This window comes from Pseudophryne corroboree, chromosome 1 (assembly GCF_028390025.1).
Source record: "Pseudophryne corroboree isolate aPseCor3 chromosome 1, aPseCor3.hap2, whole genome shotgun sequence".
NCBI lineage: Eukaryota > Metazoa > Chordata > Amphibia > Anura > Myobatrachidae > Pseudophryne > Pseudophryne corroboree.
In genome coordinates, this window is record NC_086444.1 from 613740224 (window position 1) to 613767276 (window position 27053).

A 27053-nucleotide genomic window follows, 5' to 3' on the forward strand; every position below is an offset into this window, starting at 1 on the left:
TCCAGAGGGAGTCGGAACACAGGTCTCACCTGGGGTTCGTCCCGGAGCCGCGCCGCCGTCCTCCTCACAGATGCCGAAGATAGAAGCCGGATAGAGAAGGCAGAAGACATCTTAGGCGGCAGAAGACATCAGATCTTCATGAGGTAAGGCGCGCAGTGGTAAGCTGCGCGCCATTGCTCCCAGTCACACACACAGAGCAGCACTGAAGGGTGCAGGGCGCAGGGGGGGGGGGGGGAGGCGCCCTGGGCAGCAATAAACCTCACATTTTGGCACAAATACAGTTGGATTAGACTGCGGAGGCAGTAAATCTATGATCCCCGCCATTTTATGAAAAAATCACTGGGACCGAAGCCCGCCGTCGGGTGGGCGGGGCTTGATCCTCAGCACTAACCAGCGCCATTTTCTCCACAGAAGCTGCATGAGGAAAACGCTGGCTCCCTGGTCTCTTCCCTGCTGAACTCACAGGCTGGAAAAAAGAGGGGGGCACATTAGCGACGCAGTGAGTGGGAATTGGTATATTATATATAAAAAAAGCGCTATCTGGACATATTTTTTCCAGTGTTTTTAAGCGCTGGTGTGTGCTGGCATACTCTTTCTCTGTCTCTCCTTAGGACCTGGTTGGGGTTTTGTCCCCTTATAGGTTAATCCCTGTGTGTGTCGACATGTCTGAGGCAGAAGGCTTCTCCAAGGAGGAGGTGGAGCAAATAAGTGGTGTGTCCCCGTCGGTTGTGCCGACTCCAGATTGGATGGACATGTGGCATATGTTGAATGCAAGTGTGGCATCTTTACATAAAAGGCTTGATAAGGCTGATTTAGGGGGGACATCAGGGGGTCAATCCTCAGATTGGACCGACTCACAGGGCCCATCGGGGTCTCAAAAGCGTCCCTTAACACATGATTCCAGTGTCGACTATGACGAAGTAAAATTGCACCCTAGGGTGACTAAAACCATTCAGTGTATGATTGTGGCAATAAGGGATGTGTTGCATATTGTGGATGAACCCTCGGTCCCCGACACAAGGGTACACATGTTTAAGGAAAAGAAACAGATTATTAACTTTCCCACATCTCATGAATTAAATGAATTATTTGGAAAAGCTTGGGGGACTCCAGATAAGAGACCGCAGATCCCCAAAAGAATTTATATGGCATACCCTTTCCCTAAGCAGGACAGGGAGATTTGGGAATCACCCCCCACTGTGGACAAAGCTCTGACGCGCTTGTCCAAGAAAGTGGCGCTACCGTCTCCTGACACAGCAGCCCTTAAGGACCCTGCAGATCGCAGGAAACTACCTTAAAGTGTATTTATTCTCATACGGGTGCTGTGCTAAGACCGACAATTGCGTCGGCATGGGTGTGTAGCGCAATTGCAGCTTGGACAGATGAGCTGACAGATCAATTTGATAATATGGATAAGGATACTATATTCCTAACTCTAGCCCATATTAAAGACGCAGTCTTATTTATGAGGGATGCTCAAAGGGACATTGGATTGCTATCTTCTAGGGCCAATGCCATGTCTGTCTCAGCGAGAAGATCCTTATGGACTCGCCAATGGACGGGTGATGCGGATTCCAAGAAACATATGGAAGTACTACCCTATAAGGGGGATGTATTGTTTGGGGATGGGCTGACGGACCTGGTTTCCACAGCTACAGCAGGTAAATCAAATTTTTTACCATATATTCCCCAACAGCAAAAGAAAGTAACACCCTATCAGATGCAGTCCTTTCGGTCGCACAAGTCCAAAAGAGGTCGGGGATCCTCTTTCCTCGCCAGAAGTAAGGGCAGAGGCAAGAGAGCACCTGCTGCGGCAGGTGCCCAGGAACAAAAGTCCACACCGGCTGCTCCAAAACCCACAGCATGACGCTGGGGCTCCCCTGAGGGAGTCCGCACCGGTGGGGGCACGTCTTCGACTTTTCAGTCAGGCCTGGGTCAGTTCGGACCTGAATCCCTGGGTGTTGGAAATAATTTCCCAGGGTTACAAATTGGAATTCGAGGAGGTGCCCCCGCGCCAATTTTTCAAATCGGCCCTACCAGCTTCCACATCGGAAAGAGACGTAGTGTTAGCTGCAATTCAAACGCTGTGTATACAGCAAGTGATAATCAAGCTTCCCCTGCACCAGCAGGGAAGAGGTTACTATTCAACCCTATTTGTGGTCCCGAAACCAGACGGTTCGGTCAGACCTATTTTGAATCTGAAATCCCTAAACCTGTACATAAGAAGATTCAAATTCAAAATGGAATCTCTCAGAGCGATAATAGCCAACATGGAGGAGGGGGAGTTTATGGTGTCTCTGGACATAAAGGATGCGTACCTTCATGTCCCCATATATGCCCCCCATCAGGAATACCTGAGATTCGCTGTACAGGATTGTCATTACCAATTTCAGACGTTGCCGTTTGGACTCTCCACGGCCCGAGGATTTTCACCAAGATAATGGCGGAAATGATGGTGGCCCTGCGCAAGCATGGAGTCACAATTATCCCATACTTTTATCCTGATAAAAGCGAGATCAAGGGAGAAATTGCTGAACAGTGTGGCGCTCTCGTTGAGAGTGCTCCAGCAACACGGTTGGATTCTAAATCTACCGAAGTCACAGTTGATTCCGACAACTCGACTACCGTTCCTAGGTATGATACTGGATACGGAACAAATGAAGGTCTTCCTCCCAATAGAGAAAGCCCAAGACATACAGAACATGGTCAGAGACCTGCTAAAACCGAAAAGGGTGTCAGTTCATCAATGCACTCGAGTTCTGGGGAAAATGGTGGCGGCCTACGAGGCCATTCCCTTCGGCAGGTTCCATACAAGGACTTATCAATGGGACCTTCTGGACAAGTGGTCCGGGTCCCATCTGCACTTACATCGGAAAATAACTCTGTCCCCAGGGACCAGAGTGTCCCTCCTGTGGTGGTTGCAAAGTGCTCACCTCCTGGAGGGTCGCAGGTTCGGAATTCAGGATTGGATCCTGGTTACCACGGACGCGAGCCTCCGAGGATGGGGAGCGGTCACACAGGGAAAACATTTTCAGGGTCTTTGGTCAGACCAGGAGTCCTGTCTACACATCAATGTGTTGGAACTCAGGGCCATTTACAACGGCCCTCGACAAGCGGAGAGTTTTCTTCGAAACCTACCGGTTCTGATTCAATCAGACAATGTCACAGCAGTGGCTCATGTGAACCGCCAAGGTGGGACAAAAAGCAGAGTCGCGATGGCGGAAGCCACAAGGATCCTTTGCTGGGCGGAAAATCATGTAAGCGCTCTGTCAGCTGTCTTCATTCCGGGAGTGGACAACTGGGAAGCAGACTTCCTCAGCAGACACGATCTCCATCCAGGAGAGTGGGGACTTCATCAAGAAGTCTTTGCAGACGTAACACGTCTTTGGGGAACTCCTCAAATAGACATGATGGCGTCACGCCTCAACAAAAAACTTCGGAGGTATTGCGCCTGGTCTCGGGACCCTCAGGCAGTAGCAGTAGACGCTCTGGTAACACCGTGGGTGTTCAAATCGGTCTACGTGTTTCCTCCTCTTCCTCTCATCACAAAAGTGTTGAGGATCATAAGACGAAGAAGAGTACAGACGATACTCGTTGTCCCAGTCTGGCCTCGAAGAGCCTGGTACTCGGATCTACAAGAGATGCTCACAGGAGATCCCTGGCCTCTTCCTCTGAGGGAAGACCTATTGCAGCAGGGGCCCTGTGTATTTCAAGACGTACCGCGATTACATTTGACGGCATGGCGGTTGAACGCCGAATCCTATCGAAAAAGGGGATTCCGGAAGAGGTCATCCCTACTTTAATAAAAGCTAGGAAGGAGGTGACGGTAAAACATTATCACCGTATCTGGCGAAAGTATGTGTCTTGGTGTGAGACCAAGAATGCACCTACGGAAGATTTTCATCTGGGTCGTCTTCTCCACTTCCTACAGACAGGAGTGGATATGGGCCTGAATTTAGGCTCTGTTAAGGTACAGATTTCGGCCCTCTCGATTTTCTTTCAGAAGGAATTGGCTTCTCTTCCAGAAGTCCAGACGTTTGTAAAGGGAGTGCTGCACATCCAGCCCCCTTTTGTGCCTCCAGTGGCACCATGGGACCTGAACGTGATGTTGCAGTTCCTAAAATCACACTGGTTTAAACCGCTTAACAAGGTTGAGTTGAAATTTCTTACCTGGAAGGTGGTCATGTTGTTGGCCTTCGCATCAGCAAGGCGAGTGTCAGAATTGGCGGCTTTGTCACACAAGAGCCTCTACTTGATTTTTCATGTGGATCGAGCTGAATTGAGGACACGTCCGCAATTTTTGCCTAAAGTAATTTCTTCGTTCCATATGAATCAACCTGCTGTGGTGCCTGTGGCTACAAGTGACCTGGAGGATTCCAGATCCCTGGACGTAGTCAGGGCCTAAAAAATTTATGTAGCCAGGACGGCTAGAATTAGGAAAACAGAGGCTCTGTTTATCCTGTATGCGGCCAATAAGATTGGCGCTCCTGCTTCGAAGCAGACTATTGCTCGCTGGATCTGTAATACGATTCAGCAGGCTCACTCTACGGCTGGATTGCCGGTTCCAAATTCGGTTAAGGCCCATTCCACTAGGAAGGTGGGCTCTTCTTGAGCGGCTGCCCGAGGCGTCTCGGCTTTACAACTTTGCCGAGCGGCGACTTGGTCGGGGTCAAACACTTTTGCTAAATTCTACAAGTTTGATACCCTGGCTGATGAGGACCTAGCGTTTGCTCAGTCGGTGCTGCAGAGTCATACGCACTCTCCCGCCCGATTGGATGCTTTGGTATAAACCCCATGGTCCTTACGGAGTCCCCAGCATCCTCTAGGACGTAAGAGAAAATAAGATTTTAAACCCACCAGTAAATCTATTTCTCCTAGTCCGGAGAGGATGCTGGGCGCCCGTCCCAGTGCGGAAACTCCAAGACTTGTATATAGTTGTTGCTTACATAAGGGTTATGTTACAGTTGACATCGGTCTTGGACAATTACTGTAGTTTGTTCATACTGTTAACTGGTTATGTATGTTCCAGGTTACATGGTATGTTTGGTGTGGGCTGGTATGAATCTTGCCCTTGGATTGCTAAATCCTGCCTTGTATTGTCCATCTCCTCTGGGCACAGTTCTCTAACTGAGGTCTGGAGGAGGGGCATAGAGGGAGGAGCCAGTGCACACCCATAGTCAAAGTTCTTTTTAGGTGCCCTATCTCCTGCGGAGCCAGTCTATACCCCATGGTCCTTACGGAGTCCCCAGCATCCTCTACGGACTAGGAGAAATAGATTTACCGGTAGGTTTAAAATCGTATTTTTTTGCCAAGTACGTGGATTACAAAACAGAAGAGGACAGATCTACACTGGATTTTGGCGAGTATAATTTTATTTTCAGGTACCCCGTGGATTCTACTTGGAGAAGTGGACAGAGTCGGCGTGTGAACATAGGTAAGTATGTGTGTGTCGGCATGCATGTATGTAATAAAGTTTTACTTTCACGGTGTCTGTGTACTGTTTTTATTTGGGTATTTTTTTGCAGTAGAACTACAAGTACCAGCGGGCCCGTTTCCCCCCCGCATGCTCCAAGTACCAGCTTGCGGGGGAGGCTTGCTGGGACTTGTAGTTCTGCTACAAAAAACAATATTCTTTTATTTGACACAAGGCTATCAGCCCCCCATCCGCAGCCCTTGGATGAGGGGGGACAGCCTCGGGCTTCACCCCTGGCCCTTGGGTGGCTGGAGGTGGGGGACCCCTTGATTTTTATGGGGTCCCCACTCCTCCAGGGTACCCCGGCCAGGGGTGACTAGTTAGTGATTTAATGCCACGGCCACAGGGACCGATATAAAAGTGTCCCCCGGATGTGGCATTATCTCTGACTAGTGGAGCCCGGTGCTGGTGTTAAAAATACGGGGGACCCCTATGCTTTTTGTCCCCCGTATTTTTTGCACCAGGACCAGACGCAGAGCCCAGTGCTGGTCGTAAAAACACGGGGGATCCCCTGTCAATTTCCCCCCCCGTATTTTTACAACCAGGACCGGCTCAAAGAGCCCGAGGCAGGTTATGCTTAGGAGGGGGGACCCCACGCAATTTTTTTCTGGGTTTTTTAAACACTTTTGTGCCGTCCAAAAAGTCGAATCCAGGACGCAATTGTTCCGTTTTTCTGACAGCGGGACTGTCGAATCCGTTTTTTATTGAATATGTCGAATTCGGGTCCCGGCGGGAGGGTATGTGACTTGTCGAATTGTGTCGAATTTAAAAATGGTCGAATTCCAGCCGGAATTCGACCGCAATTGCATATACCCCATAATGTATCATGGGCACAGCAACAACACTGTACTAATTAAATCCATTGTTGTTTTTCATTAAATGACCTTCAATTTTTCAATTATGAGCCAACTTTTTTTTTTTTTTGCCAAACATTTTAGTAGCTTTTTAGGCAGATTGATTTTTCTCGAGTAGCTAACATCCTAATTAAAAGTTTGGAGATCACAAATATAAGCATAAAAATGTTTTAGTAACCAGTCATGGAAATTTAATATTTACAAATATGTTTAAATATTTTTTGCAGATAACCTACAGATTTTTCAACCACATAATCATCTTTTTTTAAAATATTTTTCCAGCTTTTAAAACTGTAATTTGCTGATGCTGTAGACATGCCGCAGCTTACAATAGAGCAGTGGTTCCCAAACTTTTTTTTAATCATGGCGCCCTAGAGTATTAACATTTTTTCATGGCACCCTGAGGTCAAAAGTTTCTTTGAGAATTTTAGAAAATAATAAGTAAATTATGTTTGTGTGTCATCCTCAGTTTCCTTAGTGCGTTGCGGGACAATATTTGCTTCTGTATGTCCTCATATTTTATTATTGGCAGCTACCAGCACTGGTTTTGTCTGTTACTTTGCTCAAAAATAGTTTGAATTGGTCTTGGACTACCAATCCAAGGCACCCCTGCTAGTGTCCTGAGGCACCCCAGGGTGCCTAGGCACACAGTTTAGGAACCACTGCAATAGAGTATTACCGCTTCAGCAACTCCTTGGCTAAAAAGTCTTGGTTCAACAAAACATTATCTGATTTATCCGTTTCCTTAAGACAATGGTGGTCATTCCGAGTTGATCGTAGCCCTGCAAGCTACGATCATGTCCATAGACATGCGGGGGGACGCCCCACATGTCAGTGCCGCCCCCCCCCCTGCAGAAGTGCAAAAGCATTGCACAGCGGTGATGATATTGCACTTTAGGAGTAGCTCTCGGCCAGCGCAGCTTTAGCGGACATGCGCCGACGCAGTTCTGACCCGATCGCGCCGCTGCAATAAACTGCAGCGTGCGATCGGGTCAGAATGACCCCCAATGTCTAGGTGAACTGAGAAAAAGAGGAAGATAATTTATCTAAAGCAGGTAGCAATTTTAGAGATGAAAGTATAGTCAAGATCAGTAAGGTGAGGGGAAAGCAGAATATCAAATAAAAACACATTTATGGTGGCGTATACATCCATTTTAATGGCACGCTATCACAACCCCAACCCCCTCCCTCATTTTACTTAAACAGGTCAATGTATGTGAAACACAGAGTGTTTTTTGTATCTAGAAAATAAGCCTAGTGTTGTGAGGTAGTCTTCATGTATGGCACCATACTTACTGAAACGTACTTGTTTCTGACCTTATCTTACCTCTTGTGTTTCCCCCTTAGCACAGCCTTCTTTTGCATATACACACAATAAATTGTAAGTGAGTGTGAAAGGGGATTAAACTGTATGGGAAAGATAAAACCAGGTAGGGCTTTAGTTCGAGTTAACTGCCCTAGGCACTGTAAATAAATCTGACAAATTAATAATCATACAATCCCAGTCCTCAGTTATTTCAATTGGGAAACACAGGCAGTTGGTAATGACCAACTAAAAAGGAAATAAATGAACAAATAATTCTATACTGACTTGATGAAAAGTGCGGTAATGGACACACCACCTCTGACAAAGTTTAAACGCTGTAAATATTCTGCAGAATATAAAAAGCAGCAGTTTTTCTACACTTCTATTGCTTATAAAAGAGAAAAGTCAGATGGAATGAGATTATTAGTTATTTCTAAGCATCAATGGTTATAGCTGTGCTAATAAATAAGTGCTTTGACCATGATATTTATTGACAAATCAGTTCTGTAATTATGTCTGTTAAATAATTTGCCATGCTCTCTTTGCATGAGAGCCTTGGACATTTTAACCAACTCCAATACCAATGGTAGCCTGGTATGAAAAACTAATATTTTATACATTTCAAAATCACATTAACAATAATTAATTTTCCATCACCGTTTTTGTCATCCACGTGGCACACACAACTTTTTTTTTTCTTTCTAAAAGCTCATTTTCCATGGTGCTTTATGTTAACATGAACAAATATCACCCCCCCCCCCCCCCCAAAAAAAAAAAAAAAAAAAAGTCTTCCGTTCAAAGTACAATCTACATATCCTACACATACTCCAGCTTCCCTGAGAGGTGTGTCCAGCTACTGTCTTCTCTCTTTGGAGTGGTATGAAGAAGGGTGAAAGCGCCTCAAGTCCAAACAGCATCTGGTTAGGGAGCATTGTAGGTGGCATGTCGTTGGTTCATGGGATTCTCAGGAGACTTCATCCATTCCTTCTTTAAAAGTTGTTTGAGCTGGGACAGCCTCATATTAGGATTCTCTTGCTTCAGACGTGGCAGATTTAATTCCTCAAATGCTGTGAAGGCAGCTTTTAATCGTCGTTCAGGGTGACGGTCAAGCTCCTTGCTGACACTTTGGGCAGAAAGAGAAAGGCATAGTTCACAGATGGCTTAGACTTCGTATCCCTACTTATAAAGCAGTTATAATAAGAAAAATTCTATTCAATGACAGAGAAAAAGCCTAGAGAAAAAGTAATTGAACATCATATGGGAGAAAGTGTTTCCTTTTCAAGCTGTCCCAAGTGTTAAGATGTATTGCACAGGGAATAGTTTGAATTCTAATTATTTCCATGTGAATACTATGCTTAGCACAGAGAAAGCATCTGTTTTAGCAGCATCTGGAAATAAAACATTTACATTATGAGCAGTAAATGAGGAAAACCATTATATACACTACCGGTCAAAAGTTTTAGAGCACTCATTTTTCCAGTTTCTACTACATTTTTAACCCAGTGAATTACCAGAAACAAATAAATAAATAAATAAATAAAAATCACATACACACACACCTGTTCAAAAGTTTGGGGTCACTAAGAAATTTCCTTTTTTTTTTTTTTTTTTTTTTAAAGAAAAGCACTTTTTTTCAATGAAGATAACAGTAAAGTAATCAGAAATACACTCTATGCATTGTTGATGTGGTAAATAACTATACTAGCTGCAAAAATCTGTTTTTTAATGGAATATCTACATACAGTAGGTGTATAGAGTCCCATTTCCAGAAACCATCACTCCAGTATTCTAATGGTACATTGTGTTTGCTAATCGCGGTAGAAGACTAATGGATGACTAGAAAACCCTTGTGCAATTATGTTAGCACAGCTGAAAACGGGTTTGCTCGCTACAGAAACTATAAAACTGGCCTTCCTTTGAGCTAGTTGAGTAGTATCTGGAGCATCACATTTGTGGGTTCGATTATACTCTCAAAATGGCAAGAAAAAGAGAACTTTCATGTGAAACTCGACAGTCTAGTCTTGTTCTTAGAAATGAAGGCTATTCCATGCGAGAAATTGCCAAGAAACTGAACATTTCCTACAACGGTGTGTACTACTTCCTTCAGAGAACAGCACAAACAGGCTCTAACCAGAGTAGAAAGAGAAGTAGGGGGCCCTGGTGCACAACTGAGCAAGAAGACAAGTACATTAGAGACTCTAGTTTGAGAAATAGACGCCTCAGAGTTCCTCAACTGGCAGCTTCGTTAAATGGTACCCGCAAAACGCCAGTGTCAACGTCTACAATGAAGAGGCGACTCCGGGATGCTGGCTTTCTAGGCAGAGTGGCAAAGAAAAAGCCATATCTGAGACTGGCCAATAAAAGGAAAAGATTAATATGGGCAAAAACACAGACATTGGGGGTCATTCCGAGTTGTTCGCTCGTTATTTTTTTCTTGCAACGGAGCGATTAGTCGCTAATGCGCATGCGCAATGTCCGCAGTGCGACTGCGCCAAGTAAATTTGCTATGCAGTTAGGTATTTTACTCACGGCATTACGAGGTTTTTTCTTCGTTCTGGTGATCGTAATGTGATTGACAGGAAGTGGGTGTTTCTGGGCGGAAACAGGCCGTTTTATGGGTGTATGCGAAAAAACGCTACCGTTTCTGGGAAAAACGCGGGAGTGGCTGGAGAAACGGAGGAGTGTCTGGGCGAACGCTGGGTGTGTTTGTGACGTCAAACCAGGAACGAAACTGACTGAACTGATCGCAGATGCCGAGTAAGTCTGGAGCTACTCAGAAACTGCTAAGAAGTGTCTATTCGCAATTCTGCTAATCTTTCGTTCGCAATTTTGATAAGCTAAGATTCACTCCCAGTAGGCGGCGGCTTAGCGTGTGCAAAGCTGCTAAAAGCAGCTTGCGAGCGAACAACTCGGAATGACCCCCATTGGACAGAGGAAAATTGGAAAAAAGTGTTATGGGCAGGATGAATTGAAGTTTGAGGTGTTTGGATCACACAGAAGAACATTTGTGAGACGCAGAACAAGTGAAAAGATGCTGGAAGAGTGCCTGGGGCCATCTGTCAAGCGTGGTGGAGGTAATGTGATGGTCTGGGGCTGATTTGGTGCTGGTAAAGTGGGAGATTTGTGCAAGGTAAAAGGAATTTTGAATAAGGAAGGCTATCACTCCACTTTACAACGCCATGCCATACCCTGTGGACAGCGCTTGATTAGAGCCAATTTCATCCTACAACAGGACAGTGACCCAAAGCACACCTCCAAATTATGCAAGAACTATTTAGGGAAGAAGCAGGCAGCTGGTATTCTGTCTGTAATGGAGTGGCTAGTGCAGTCACCAGATCTCAGCTGTTGTGGGAGCAGCTTGACCGTATGGTACGCAAGAAGTGCCCATCAAGCCAATCCAATTTGTGGGAGGTGCTTCAGGAAGCGTGGGGTGAAATTTCTTCAGATTACCTCAACAAATTAACAGCTAGAATGCCAAAGGTCTGCAATGCTGTAATTGCTGCAAAGGTAGCATTCTTTGACGAAAGCAAAGTTTGAAGGACAAAATTATTATTTAAAAAAAAAAATAATATTTCTAACCTTGGCAATATCTTGACTATATGTTCTATTCATTTTGCAACTCATTTGATATATAAACTGCTAGAGGTTTAAAAAGTAAAGTTTAGATTAGCAAAAACTAACTAGGATGCAAGTAATGGGTTAAGGACTTTGCAGATGTTCAGCAGCAATGAAAGAGAGACTTGAATGGGCACTTAAACACCACCAGTTTAATAATGAAGACTGGAAGGTCGTCGTATGCAACAATGAATCATTGCGCATCGGGTTTGTACGTCGTTGAGTAAGCAAAAGGATGGTTCCTCAGTGTGTGGGTTTTATATATTAAGTATGTTTACACCCAAATTTAAATGGACAATGGTTTTAGTAGCATAACTCCTCTTTTATGTTTCGGGCTTGAACACACTCGAGGGACACCAACAGTCAAATATGGAAGCGTGTGGAGTTAGGGCTCTTTTGCTGGATCCCAGTTTGGCGACTTGCATATACTGTAGTGACTGGAACCCTGATCCAAAAAGGCTACCATAGCATTCTGCAGTTCCATGCAATACCCTCTGATCAATTCCTAGGTGGTCAAAAAACAGCAAAAAAAAAAAAAAAAGACCCAAAACATACCTCCAGGCTATATCAGAACTACAGTACCTTAGAAGAAAAGATCAAGATAGTAGAAATCAAATCAAGTAATGGCACAGTCTCCAAACTTAGGGGGACATGTACTAAGCAGTGATAAAAGTGGAGAAGTGAGCCAGTGGAGAAGTTGCCCATGGCAACCAATCAGCATTGACGTAACATTTACAATTTGCATACTATAAAAATATACAGAGCAGCTAATTGGTTGCCATGGGCAACTCCTCCACTGTACCTCGCAGAAAAAGATTTAACAAAGGTAAGTTCTTACCATAAATCTCCTTTTCTGCAGTGGGGTACACTGTGATTCCACAGGGAATTACATTGGGGATGTCCTAAAGCAGTTCCTCATGGGAAGGGAGGCACCGTAGCGAGCACAAGAACCCAGCGTCCAAAGGAGGCATCCTGGGATGCGGAAGTATCGAAAGCATAGAACCATATGAACGTGTTCACTGAGGACCACGTAGTCGCTTTGCACAATTGTTCAAGGGTCGCACCACGGCGGGCCGCCCAAGAAGGTCCAACAGACCAAGTAGAATGGGCTTTGATGGTAGCAGGAGCTGGAAGGCCTGTGCAATAACCATTATAATCCATCTGGCCAAGGTCTGCTTATTCGCAGGCCAGCCATGTTTGTGAAAACCAAAGAGAACAAAGAGGCAATCATATCTCCTAGGCGAAGCCGTTCTCTTCACCTAAATACGGAGAGCCTGTACCACATCCAAAGACCGCTCTTTGGAGGATAAACCAGGAGAGACAAAGGCCGATACCACAATCTCTTGGTTAAGGTGGAAAGATGATACCACCTTAGGAAGATAACCAGGGCGAGTTCTAAGAACTGCCCAGTCACGGTGAAAAATCAGAAAGGGTGACTGACAGGATAAGGCACCCAAGTCGGAAACCTGTCTAGCAGAGGAAATAGCCAGCAAAAACAAGACCTTAAGAGTAAGCCACTTATGGTCCACACACTCAAGATGTTCAAACGAAGACTCTTGTAAGGCATCCAGAACAATCGACAAATCCCAAGGAGCCACAGGAGGAACATAGGGAGGTTGAATCCGTAAAACACCCTGAGTGAATGTATGAACATCAGGCAGAGTCGCAATTTTGCTCTGAAACCATATCAACAAGGCAGAAATATGAACCTTGAGGGAGGCCAGACAAAGGCCTAAGTCCAGGCCCTGTTGCAGGAAAGCCAAGAGTTTGACAGTACTGAACTTGTATGCATCATAATTCTTAGCTGCACACCAGGTGAACTAAGAATTCCAGACCCTATGATAAATCCGAGCAGAAGCTGGCTTACGGGCCTTCAACATAGTTTGAATGACCGCCACAGAAAACCCTTTGGCCCTCAGAACTGAAGCTTCAAGAGCCACGCCGTGAAAGCCAGTCGGGCCAGATCCTGGTAGACACAAGGGCCCTGAACGAGGAGGACTGTGCGTTGCGAAAGTAGAAGAGGACATTCTATCGAGAGACCCTGTAGGTCTGAGAACCAATGCAGTTTGGGCCACGCCGGAGCGATTAAAAGTAGTATTCCTCCTTCTTGCTTGAACTTCCTTATTACCCTGGGCAGGAGTGACACCGGAGGGAACACATACGGCAGCCGAAAGTTCCATGGAATTGCCAGCGCGTCCACGAACGCTGCTTGAGGATCCCTTGTCCTTGCTCCGAAGACCGGAACCTTGTGATTGTGTCGAGATGCCATCAGGTCCACATCTGGTAGGCCCCACTTGTCCACTAGAAGTTGAAAGACCTCTGGATGAAGGCTCCACTCTCCGGCGTGCACGTCCTGACGACTGAGGAAGTCCACTTCCCAGTTGAGGACCCCCGGAATGAACACTGCCGATATGGTTGTTAGATGGCGTTCTGTCCAAAGAAGAATCTTTGACACTTCCATCATTATCATGTGGCTTCGAGTGCCGCCTTGATAATTTATGTACGCCACCGTGGTGGCGTTGTCCGACTGTACTTGAACAGGCCTGTTCTGTACCAGAGTCAGGGCCAGTTTCAAAGGATTGAACACTGCCCGCAACTCCAGAATGTGTATGGGGAGGAGAGATTCCTCCCTGGTCCACCGACCGTGAAGAGAGTGCTGCTCGAACACCGCGCCCCAACCCCGCACACTGGTATCCATCGTTAGAAGTACCCAGTTGGAGATCCAGAAGGGACGACCCCTGCTCAATTGCTGGTCCTGTAGCCACCAGGTCAGTGACAGGCGAACCTCCGAAGTCAAGAAGATCATGTGCGTCATGATCCGGTGAGGCAGGCCGTCCCATTTGGAAAGGATTAATCTCTGCAGAGGGCGGGAATGAAATTGAGCGTACTCCACCATGTTGAAAGCCGACACCATGAGGCCTAGTACTTGCATCACCAAGTGTACCGACACACGTGGACGAGATAGGAAGCATCTTATCTTGTCCTGAAGTTTCAGGACTTTCTCTGGAGACAAGAACAATAATGCCCTCAGGTGCACAATGCTCTGAGCAGAGACCAGTGAGGATTTCTTCCAGTTGATGAGCCACCCGTGGGCTTGCAGGAATTGAACCGTCGGTTCCAGGTGACGGAGGAGAACCTCTGGAGAGTTCGCCAGGATCAATAAGTCGTCCAGATACGGCAGGATCCTGACACCCTGACGGCGGAGCAGAGCCGCCATGACCTTGGTGAAGATTCTTGGAGCCGTGGCCAGACCAAAAGGTAATGCCTGGAATTGAAAATGTAGTTTGCCAATAGCAAACCGCAGGTATTGCTGATGCGACATGGCAATAGGTATATGTCCATTAGGGATTGTACCACCAAATGGAGTGTTTTTGCTTTTACCAGATCCGAAGGGATGTTTGTTGATCAAAACTTGCGAGGGGGACGTTTCTAGAAAGATATGGCGTATTCGTGAGTGACGACTTCCTTTACCCAGGCGTCTGAAGTGGTCTGTAACCATACCTGAGCTAACCCCAGAAGTTGGCCTCCCACCCTGAGGTCCCCCAGGGGGAGGCTCGCCCCGTCAAGCAGCAGGCTCGTCTATTTTGGAAGCAGGCTGACGGGCAGCCCAGGAACGTTTAGGTTTGGGCTTAGTGGATTTGGAAGTGTGAGCCTGTTTCGTGTACGCCTGACCCTTTGCTTTACTTGGAGGTCGAAAGGAGTGAAAGGAAGTACTTTTAGCCTTCAGAGCCGAAAAATTAGTACTAGGCAGACAGGCCGTCAGCAACAATCTTGTTGAGATCTTCCCCAAAAAGGATGTTTCCCTTAAAGGGGATCACCTCCGAGGTCTTTTTAGAGTCCAGATCTACAGAACAAGACCACAACCAGAGAATCTGGCGAGCCAGAAAGGACGTAGTAGACGCTTTAGCCACAAGGACACCGGCATCAGATGCCGCCTCCTGAATATAATGAGAGGCTGTAATAATAAGATTTTACTCACCGGTAAATCTATTTCTCGTAGTCCGTAGTGGATGCTGGGACTCCGTAAGGACCATGGGGAATAGCGGCTCAGCAGGAGACTGGGCACAACTAAAGAAAGCTTTAGGACTACCTGGTGTGCACTGGCTCCTCCCACTATGACCCTCCTCCAGACCTCAGTTAGGATACTGTGCCCGGAAGAGCTGACACAATAAGGAAGGATTTTGAATCCCGGGTAAGACTCATACCAGCCACACCAATCACACCGTATAACTCGTGATACTATACCCAGTTAACAGTATGAAATATAACTGAGCCTCTCAACAGATGGCTCAACAATAACCCTTTAGTTAAACAATAACTATATACAAGTATTGCAGACAATCCGCACTTGGGATGGGCGCCCAGCATCCACTACGGACTACGAGAAATAGATTTACCGGTGAGTAAAATCTTATTTTCTCTGACGTCCTAAGTGGATGCTGGGACTCCGTAAGGACCATGGGGATTATACCAAAGCTCCCAAACGGGCGGGAGAGTGCGGATGACTCTGCAGCACCGAATGAGCAAACTCTAGGTCCTCCTCAGCCAGGGTATCAAACTTGTAGAATTTTGCAAATATGTTTGACCCCGACCAAGTAGCTGCTCGGCAAAGTTGTAAAGCCGAGACCCCTCGGGCAGCCGCCCAAGAAGAGCCCACCTTCCTCGTGGAATGGGCTTTCACTGATCTAGGATGCGGCAGTCCAGCCGCAGAATGTGCAAACTGAATCGTACTACAGATCCAGCGAGCAATAGTCTGCTTTGAAGCAGGAGCACCCAGCTTGTTGGGTGCATACAGGATAATAGCGAGTCAGTTTTCCTGACACTAGCTGTCCTGGAGACATAAATTTTCAGGGACCTGACTACGTCCAACAACTTGGAATCCTCCAAGTCTTTAGTAGCCGCAGGCACTACAATAGGTTGGTTCAAATGAAAAGCTGATACCACCGTAGGGAGAAACTGGGGACGAGTCCTCAATTCTGCCCTATCCATATGGAAAATCAGATAAGGGCTTTTACATGACAAAGCCGCCAATTCTGACACACGCCTGGCCGAAGCCAAGGCCAACAGCATGACCACTTTCCACGTGAGATATTTCAAAGCCACGGTTTTAAGTGGCTCAAACCAATGCGACTTTAGGAAATCCAACACAACGTTGAGATCCCAAGGTGCCACTGGAGGCACAAAAGGGGGCTGAATATGCAGCACTCCCTTAACAAATGTCTGAACTTCAGGCAGTGAAGCCAGTTCTTTCTGGAAGAAAATCGACAGAGCCGAAATCTGGACCTTAATGGAACCCAATTTTAGGCCCATAGTCACCCCTGACTGTAGGAAGTGCAGAAAACGGCCCAGCTGAAATTCCTCTGTTGGGGCCTTCCTGGCCTCACACCACGCAACATATTTTCGCCATATGCGGGGATAATGGTTTGCGGTCACTTCTTTCCTAGCTTTAATCAGCGTAGGGATGACTTCCTCCGGAATGCCCTTTTCCTTCAGGATCCGGCGTTCAACCGCCATGCCGTCAAACGCAGCAGCGGTAAGTCTTGGAACAGACAGGGCCCCTGCTGCAGCAGGTCCTGTCTGAGCGGCAGAGGCCATGGGTCCTCTGAGATCAGTTCTTGAAGTTCCGGGTACCAAGCTCTTCTTGGCCAATCCGGAACAATGAGTATAGTTCTTACTCCTCTTTTTCTTATTATCCTCAGTACCTTGGGTATGAGAGGAAGAGGAGGGAACACATAAACCGACTGGTACACCCACGGTGTCACCAGAGCGTCTACAGCTATCGCCTGAGGGTCCCTTGACCTGGCGCATTATCTTTTTAGCTTTTTGTTGAGGCGGGACGCCATCATGTCCACCTGTGGCCTTTCCCAATGGTGTACAATCATTTGGAAGACTTCTGGATGAAATCCCCACTCTCCCGGGTGGAAGTCATGCCAGCTGAGAAAGTCTGCTTCCCAGTTGTCCACTCCGGAAATGAACACTGCTGACAGTGCTAACACATGATTTTCCGCCCATCGGAAAATCCTTGTGGCTTCTGCCATCGCCATCCTGCTTCTTGTGCCGCCCTGTTGGTATACATGGGCGACCGCCGTGATGTTGTCTGACTGGATCAGCACCGGCTGGTGTTGAAGCAGGGGTCTAGCCTAACTTAGGGCATTGTAAATGGCTCTTAGTTCCAGAATATTTATGTGTAGGGAAGTCTCCTGACTCGACCATAGTCCTTGGAAGTTTCTTCCCTGTGTGACTGCCCCCCAGCCTCGAAGGCTGGCATCCGTGGTCACTCTGCAGCCACCACAACAGCGACACCCTGGCCCTTGGAGACAGGGTTATCAGCCGATGCATCTGAGATGCGACCCGGACCACTTGTCCAACAGATCCCACTGGAAGATCCTTGCATGGAACCTGCCGAATGGAATTTCTTCGTAAGAAGCTACCATCTTTCCCAGGACTCGCGTGCATTGCTGCACCGACACCTGTATTTGTTTTAGGAGGTCTCTGACTAGAGATGACAACTCCTTGGCCTTCTCCTCCGGGAGAAACACTTTTTTCTGTTCTGTGTCCAGAACCATACCCAGGAAGGGTAGACGCGTCGTAGGAACCAGCTGCGACTTTGGAATATTCAGAATCCAGCCGTGCTGTTGTAGCACTTCACGAGATAGTGCTACTCCAGTGATACCATGTAATCCCCTTCGTCCAGGCTTGCAATAACCGCCCTGAGCGATTCCATTTTGAACTTGAACCTTCGTATATAAGTGTTCAAGGATTTCAATTTTAGAATGGGTCTCACCGAACCGTCTGGTTTCGGTACCACAAACATTGTGGAATAGTAACCCCGGCCTTGTTGAAGGAGGGGTACCTTGATTATCACCAGCTGGAAATACAGCTTGTGAATTGCCGCCAGTACTACCTCCCCTTTCTCCGAGGGCAGCAGGCAAGGCTGATTTGAGGTAACGGCGAGGGGGAGTCGCCTCGAACTCCAGCTTGTATCCCTGTGATACTACTTGCAGAACCCAGGGATCCACCTGTGAGCGAGCCCACTGGTCGCTGAAGTTCCCGAAACGCGCCCCCACCGCACCTGGCTCCACCTGTGGAGCCCCAGCGTCATGCGGTGGACTCAGAGGAAGCGGGGGAAGATTTTTGATCCTGGGAACTGGCTGTCTGGTGCAGCTTTTTTCCCTCTTCCCTTGACTCTGTGCAGAAAAGAAGCGCCTTTGACCCGCTTGCTTTTCTGAAGCCAAAAGGACTGTACCTGATAATACAGTGCTTTCTTAGGCTGTGAGGAAACCTGAGGTAAAAATTTTTCTTCCCAGCTGTTGCTGTGGATACGAGATCCCAGAGACCATCCCCAACAATTCCTCACCCTTATAAGGCAGATGTGCCTTTTAAAGTCAGCATCACCTGTCCACTGCCGGGTCCCTAATACCCTCCTGGCAGAATGGACATTGCATTAATTCTGGATGCCAGCTGGCAAATATCCCTCTGTGCATCCCTCATATATAAGACTACGTCTTTAATAAGCTCTATGGTTAGCAAAATAGTATCCCTGTCCTGACAGGGTAACAGACCACGCTGCAGCAGCACTATCCATGCTGAGGCAATTGCAGGTCTCAGTATAGTACCTGAGTGTGTATATACAGACTTCAGGATAGCCTCCTGCTTTTTATCAGCAGGCTCCTTCAAAGTGGCCGTATCCTAAGACGGCAGTGCCACCTTTTTTGACAAACATGTGAGCGCCTTATCCACCCTAGGGGATATCTCCCAACGTGACCTATCCTCTGGCGGGAAAGGGTACGCCATCAGTAACTTTTTAGAAATTACCAGTTTCTTATCGGGGGAACCGACGCCTCTTCACACACTTCATTCACTAATCTGATGGGGGAACAAAACACTGGCTGCTTTTTCTCCCCAAACATAAAACCCCTTTTTTGTGGTACTTGGGTTAATGTCAGAAATGTGTAACACATTTTTCATTGCAGAGATCATGCAACGGATGTTCCTAGTGGATTGTGTATATGTCTCAACCTCGTCGACACTGGAGTCAAACTCCGTGTCGACATCTGTCTGCCATCTGAGGTAGCGGGCGTTTTTTGAGCCCCTGATGGCCTTTGAGACGCCTGGGCAGGCGCGGGCTGAGAAGCCGGCTGTCCCACAGCTGTTACGTCATCCAGCCTTTTATGTAAGGAGTTGACACTGTCGGTTAATACCTTCCACCTATCCATCCACTCTGGTGTCGGCCCCACAGGGGGCGACATCACATTTATCGGCATCTGCTCCGCCTTCCACGTAACCTTCCTCATCAAACATGTCGACACAGCCGTACCGACACACCGCACACACACAGGGAATGCTCTGACTGAGGACAGGACCCCACAAAGTCCTTTGGGGAGACAGAGAGAGAGTATGCCAGCACACACCAAAGCGCTATATAATACAGGGATTCACACTACCCACAGTGATTTTTCCCTTATAGCTGCTATAATACACAATTTTGCACCTAAATTTAGTGCCCCCCCTCTCTTTTTAACCCTTTGAGCCTGAAAACTACAGGGGAGAGCCTGGGGAGCTGTCTTCCAGCTGCACTGTGAAGAGAAAATGGCGCCAGTGTGCTGAGGGAGATAGCCCCGCCCCTTTTTCGGCGGACTTTCTCCCGCTTTTTTATGGATCTCTGGCAGGGGTAATTTTCACATATATAGCCTCTAGGACTATATATTGTGATTTTTTTTGCCAGCCAAGGTGTTAATATTGCTGCTCAGGGCGCCCCCCCCCCCCCCAGCGCCCTGCACCCATCTGTGACCGGAGTGTGAGGTGTGCATGAGGAGCAATGGCGCACAGCTGCAGTGCTGTGCGCTACCTTGTTGAAGACCGAAGTCTTCTGCCGCCGATTTTCAGGACCATCTTCTTGCTTCTGGCTCTGTAAGGGGGACGGCGGCGCGGCTCCGGGACCGGACGATCGAGGTCGGGCCCTGTGTTCGATCCCTCTGGAGCTAATGGTGTCCAGTAGCCTAAGAAGCCCAAGCTAGCTGCAAGCAGGTAGGTTCACTTCTTCTCCCCTTAGTCCCTCGTAGCAGTGAGTCTGTTGCCAGCAGATCTCACTGAAAATAAAAAACCTAAAAGTATACTTTCTTTTCTAGGAGCTCAGGAGAGCCCCTAGTGTGCATCCAGCTCAGCCGGGCACAAGATTCTAACTGAGGTCTGGAGGAGGGTCATAGTGGGAGGAGCCAGTGCACACCAGGTAGTCCTAAAGCTTTCTTTAGTTGTGCCCAGTCTCCTGCGGAGTCGCTATTCCCCATGGTCCTTACGGAGTCCCAGCATCCACTTAGGACGTCAGAGAAAATATATGAAAGACACTGTCTAGCATTATCAGGAAAATCAGAGGGTACCTCCGCTTCAACTTCCTGAACCCAGGCTTCAACAGCCTTTGCAGCCCAAGCCGCAATAGTGGGCCTATGCACAGCTCCTGCAAGAGTGTAAATAGACTTCAAGCAACCCTCCACACGCTTATCCGTCGGTTCCTTCAGAGAGGTGATGGTAGTGACAGGCAGAGCAGATGACACCACCAGACGCGCGACCTGTGAGTCCACCAGTTGCGGTGTTTCCCAAATTTTACTTAACTCCGCAGCGAGGGGATAACGAGCTAGCATCTTCTTAGACGGGGAGAATTTCTTTCCTGGATACTCCCAGAATTCCTGACGCATGTCAACCAAATGGTCAGAATGGGTTAAAACTAATTTAGTAACCTTCTGACGTTTGAACTTATCAGGTTTTAGAGGTATCTGGAGGTTCTGCGTCATCATCAATTTGAAGAATCAGTCTGATAGCCTCCAAGAGGTCAGGAACATCCACCTGTGTAATAGATTCCCCATCAGAAGCATCTGTATCAGTGTCTGAGGGTTCAGTATATACGCCATCTTCATCGGATGAAGTATCAAAAACGTGTGGATTGTGAGGAAGTAATGGCCCGCTTAGAGGACACCTTGGTCCTAGGCGGGCAAGGGTTAGGTTTTGTTTAGCCAAAGATTGAATTAATTGCTGTAACTGAGTGGACATATTATCTGCCCATGGCAGATTAACTGCAGGGACAATATGTGGCTGTAATGGCACAGGAGGTCCCACAGAGGGCGCAAGTCTAGTTACTAGCGTAGTCAGTAAATTAGAAAAAGCAGCTCAAGGTGGGTCTTGGTGTGCCCCTGGTGCTGCAGACTGACTCAGGGTATAGAACCCCCGGTACCTGGACCCTCAGCTGCAATGCTTTCCTCAGATAAATCCGTGGCACCAGCACTTCATGACATAGGATCACCCATGGATCTACAGCCCTGTTTAGCAAGTAACCTCAACCGCTGACCGCAAAGTTCCCACCATTGAATATAATGGAGCGGCATAGTGCTATGCGCCGCCTGACAGCTCAGATGCGCACAGCCAATCAAGAGAGTGTTACGACGTGGCGCTCCCTGATTGGCTGAAGGAACCCTCTGTGACAGGAGTCACGGGGTTCCCGGCATTCGGGGAAAGGAGTCCCATGTGTAAACATGGGACCCCTTTCAGTGCGTGGATCGGGTTTTGCGTTTTCTTATTTTGCCAAGTACGTGGATTACAAACAAGAAGAGGATAGATCTACACTGATTTTTGTGAGTATAATTTTATTTACAGGTACCCCGTGGATTCTACGTGGAGAAGGGGACCGACACTTCGTGTCAACATAGGTAAGTATGTGTGTGTCGGTGTGCATGTATGTAATAATAAGAATTTACTCACCGGTAATTCTATTTCTCATAGTCCGTAGTGGATGCTGGGAACTCCGTAAGGACCATGGGGAATAGACGGGCTCCGCAGGAGACTGGGCACTCTAAAAGAAAGATTAGGTACTATCTGGTGTGCACTGGCTCCTCCCTCTATGCCCCTCCACCAGACCTCAGTTAAGGAAACTGTGCCCGGAAGAGCTGACACAACAAGGAAAGGATTTGGAATCCAGGGTAAGACTCATACCAGCCACACCAATCACACTGTACAACTTGTGATAACCATACCCAGTTAACAGTATAAACAACAACTGAGCCTCAGTAACAGATGGCTCATAACAATAACCCTTTAGTTAAGCAATAACTATATACATGTATTGCAGAGAGTCCGCACTTGGGACGGGCGCTCAGCATCCACTACGGGCTACGAGAAATAGAATTACCGGTGAGTAAATTCTTATATTCTCTGACGTCCTAGTGGATGCTGGGAACTCCGTAAGGACCATGGGGATTATACCAAAGCTCCCAAACGGGCGGGAGAGTGCGGATGACTCTGCAGCACCGAATGAGCAAAGGCAAGGTCCTCCTCAGCCAGGGTATCTAACTTGTAGAACTTAGCAAATATGTTTGAACCCGACCAAGTAGCAGCTCGGCAAAGCTGTAAAGCCGAGACCCCTCTGGCAGCCGCCCAAGAAGAGCCCACCTTCCTTGTGGAATGGGCTTTTATCGATTTAGGATGCGGTAACCCTGCCGCAGAATGAGCTTGCTGAATCGTGTTACAGATCCAGCGCGCAATAGTTTGCTTTGAAGCAGGAGCACCCAGCTTGTTGGGTGCATGCAGAATAAACAGCGAGTCAGTTTTCCTGACTCCAGCCATCCTGGCTACATAGATTTTCAAAGCCCTGACTACATCCAGTAACTTGGAGTCCTCCAAGTCCCGAGTAGCCGCAGGCACCACAATAGATTGGTTCAAATGAAACGCTGATACCACCTTAGGGAGAAATTGGGGACGAGTCCTCAATTCTGCCCTGTCCATATGGAAGATCAGATAAGGGCTTTTACATGACAAAGCCGCCAATTCTGACACACGCCTAGCCGAAGCTAAGGCCAATAGCATGACCACTTTCCACGTGAGATATTTCAGCTCCATGGTCTTAAGTGGCTCAAACCAGTGGGATTTCAGGAAATCCAACACAATGTTAAGATCCCAAGGTGCCACTGGAGGCACAAAAGGGGGCTGAATATGCAGCACTCCCTTAACAAACGTCTGAACTTCAGGCAGTGAAGCCAGTTCTTTTTGAAAGAAAATAGATAGGGCCGAAATCTGAACCTTTATGGACCCCAATTTTAGGCCCATAGTCACTCCTGACTGTAGGAAGTGCAGAAATCGCCCCAGCTGGAATTCCTGTTGGGGCCTTCCTGGCCTCACACCAAGCAACATATTTCCGCCATATGCGGTGATAATGATTTGCTGTCACATCCTTCCTAGCTTTTATCAGCGTAGGAATCACTTCATCCGGAATGCCCTTTTCCGTTAGGATCCGGCGTTCAACCGCCATGCCGTCAAACGCAGCCGCGGTAAGTCTTGGAACAGACAGGGCCCCTGCTGTAACAGGTCCTGTCTGAGAGGCAGAGGCCATGGGTCCTCTGAGATCTTTTCTTGTAGTTCTGGGTACCAAGTTCTTCTTGGCCAATCCGGAACGATGAGTATAGTTCTTACTCCTCTCTTTCTTACTATCCTCAGTACCTTGGGTATTAGAGGAAGAGGAGGGAACACATAAACCGACTGGTACACCCACGGTGTCACTAGTGCGTCCACAGCTATCGCCTGAGGGTCCCTTGACCTGGCGCAATATTTTTTTAGCTTTTTGTTGAGGCGGGACGCCATCATGTCCACCTGTGGCCGTTCCCAACGGTTTACAATCTGCGTGAAGACTTCTGGATGAAGTCCCCACTCTCCCGGGTGGAGGTCAGGTTTGCTGAGGAAATCTGCTTCCCAGTTGTCCACTCCCGGAATGAACACTGCTGACAGTGCTAGCACGTGATTCTCCGCCCATCGAAGAATCCTTGTGGCTTCTGCCATCGCCATCCTGCTTCTTGTGCCGCCCTGGCGGTTTACATGGGCGACCGCCGTGATGTTGTCTGATTGAATCAGCACTGGTTGGTTTTGAAGCAGGGGCTCTGCTTGACTCAGGGCGTTGTAAATGGCCCTTAGTTCCAGTATATTTATGTGTAGTGAAGTCTCCTGACTTGACCACTGTCCTTGGAAGTTCCTTCCCTGAGTGACTGCCCCCCATCCTCGGAGGCTTGCATCCGTGGTCACCAGGACCCAGTCCTGTATGCCAAATCTGCGGCCCTCGAGAAGATGAGCACTCTGCAGCCACCACAGCAGACACACCCTGGCCCTTGGGAACAGGGTGATCAACCGATGCATCTGAAGATGCGATCCGGACCATTTGTCCAACAGATCCCACTGAAAGATCCTTGCATGGAACCTGCCGAAGGGAATTGCTTCGTAAGAAGCCACCATCTTTCCCAGGACTCGCGTGCAGTGATGCACCGACACCTGTTTTGGTTTCAGGAGGTCCCTGACCAGAGATGACAATTCCTGGGCCTTCTCCACCGGGAGAAACACCTTCTTCTGTTCTGTGTCCAGAATCATGCCCAGGAAAAGCAGACGCGTCGCAGGAATCAGCTGCGACTTTGGGATATTCAGAATCCAGCCGTGCTGTTGCAACACTTCCCGAGAGAGTGCTACGCTGACTAACAACTGCTCTCTGGACCTCGCCTTTATAAGGAGATCGTCCAAGTACGGGATAATTATAACTCCCTTCTTCCGAAGGAGTATCATCATTTCGGCCATTACCTTGGTAAATACTCTCGGTGCCATGGACAGACCAAACGGCAACGTCTGGAATTGGTAATGACAATCCTGTACCACAAACCTGAGGTACTCCTGGTGAGGTGGGTAAATGGGGACATGCAAGTAAGCATCCTTGATGTCCAGCGACACCATAAAATCCCTCTCTTCCAGGCTTGCAATAACCGCCCTGAGCGATTCCATTTTGAACTTGAACTTCCTTATATAAGTGTTCAAGGATTTTAAATTCAGAATGGGTCTCACCGAACCGTCTGGTTTCGGTACCACAAACATTGTGGAATAGTAACCCCGTCCCTGTTGAAGGAGGGGAACCTTGATTATCACCTGCTGGAGGTACAGCTTGTGAATTGCCGCCAGTACTACCTCCCTTTCCCTGGGAGCAGCTGGCAAGGCTGATTTGAGGTAACGGCGAGGGGGAGTCGCCTCTAACTCCAGCTTGTATCCCTGAGATACAATTTGTACAGCCCAGAGATCCACCTGTGAGCGAACCCACTGGTTGCTGAAGTTTCGGAGACGCGCCCGCACCGCACCTGGCTCCCCCTGTGGAGCCCCAGCGTCATGCGGTGGACTTAGAGGAAGCGGGGGAGGATTTTTGTTCCTGGGAACTGGCTGCCTGGTGCAGCTTCTTTCCTCTACCCCTGCCTCTGGGCAGAAAGGATGCGCCTCTGACCCGCTTGCCTTTCTGAGGCCGAAAGGACTGTACATGATAATACGGTGCTTTCCTAGGCTGTGAGGGAACCTGGGGTAAAAAAGTTGACTTCCCAGCTGTTGCTGTGGATACGAGGTCCGAGAGACCGTCCCCAAACAACTCCTCACCCTTATAAGGCAAAACCTCCATGTGTCTTTTAGAATCAGCATCACCTGTCCACTGCCGAGTCCATAATACTCTCCTGGCAGAAATAGACATTGCATTAATTCTAGATGCCAGCAGGCAAATGTCCCTCTGTGCATCCCGCATATATAAGACGACGTCTTTTATATGTTCGATGGTTAGCAAAATAGTATCCCTGTCGAGGGAATCAATGTTGTCTGACAGGGTATCAGCTGTCACATCCATGCTGAAGCAATAGCAGGTCTCAGTATAGTACCCGAATGTGTATACACAGACTTCAGGATAGCTTCCTGCTTTCTATCCGCAGGCTCCTTTAGGGCGGCCGTATCCCGAGACGGCAGTGCCACCTTTTTTGATAAGCGTGTGAGCGCCTTGTCCACCCTAGGGGATGTTTCCCAACGTAACCTGTCCGTTGGCGGGAAAGGGTACGCCATCAGTAACCTCTTAGAAATCACTAGTTTATTATCGGGGGAACTCCACGCTTCTTCACACAATTCATTTAATTCATCAGATGGGGGAAAAGTCACTGGCTGCTTTTTCTCCCCAAACATAATACCCTTCTTGGTAGTAACCGGGTTAACATCAGAAATGTGCAATACATTTTTCATTGCAGTAATCATGCATCGGATGGCCTTTGTAGACTGTACATTTGTCTCATCCTCATCCACACTGGAGTCAGACTCCGTGTCGACATCTGTGTCTACCATCTGAGCTAGCGGGCGTTTTTGAGCCCCTGATGGCCTCTGAGACGCTTGGGCAGGCGCGGGCTGAGATCCCGGCTGTCCCAAGGCTGCTGCGTCATCGAACCTTTTATGTAAGGAGTTGACACTGTCTGTTAAGACCTTCCACATATCCATCCAATCCGGTGTCGGCCCCGTCGGGGGCGACACCACACTTATCTGCCCCTGCTCCGACCTCCACGTAACCCTCCTCATCAAACATGTCGACACAGCCGTCCAGACACACCGCACACACACAGGGAATGCTCTGACTGAGGACAGGACCCCACAAAGTCCTTTGGGGAGACAGAGAGTATGCCAGCACACACCACAGCGCTATATAACACAGGGATTTACACTATAATGAGTGATTTTTCCCAATAGCTGCTTATTATCCTATTTGCGCCTAAATTTATGTGCCCCCCCTCTCTTTTTTACCATTCTCGTACAGGATACTGCAGGGGAGAGCCTGGGGAGCGTCCTTCCAGCGGAGCTGTGAAGAGAAAATGGCGCTGGTGTGCTGAGGAAGAAGGCCCCGCCCCCTCAGCGGCGGGCTTCTCCCGCGTTTTGTATAGCTTAATGGCGTTTTTTTTTTACACATATACAGTTTCCCAGACTGTATTATGTGTATTTAGTGCCA

At 47.9% G+C, this 27053-nt stretch overlaps 1 protein-coding gene across 3 annotated transcripts in view; it reads right to left on the reverse strand.

Annotated features, from left to right (window-relative positions):
* Positions 1-6493: 6493 nt before the first annotated feature.
* Positions 6494-27053, reverse strand: part of CCDC124 (coiled-coil domain containing 124) — a 123351-nt gene continuing 102791 nt past the window's right edge. For all 3 annotated transcript variants that reach the window (XM_063914411.1, XM_063914412.1, XM_063914413.1), the window contains exon 5: positions 6494-8756. In XM_063914411.1, the coding sequence (XP_063770481.1) occupies positions 8555-8756 (202 nt within the window). In that variant the 3' untranslated portion in view covers positions 6494-8554. The remainder of the gene's footprint in view (positions 8757-27053) is intronic.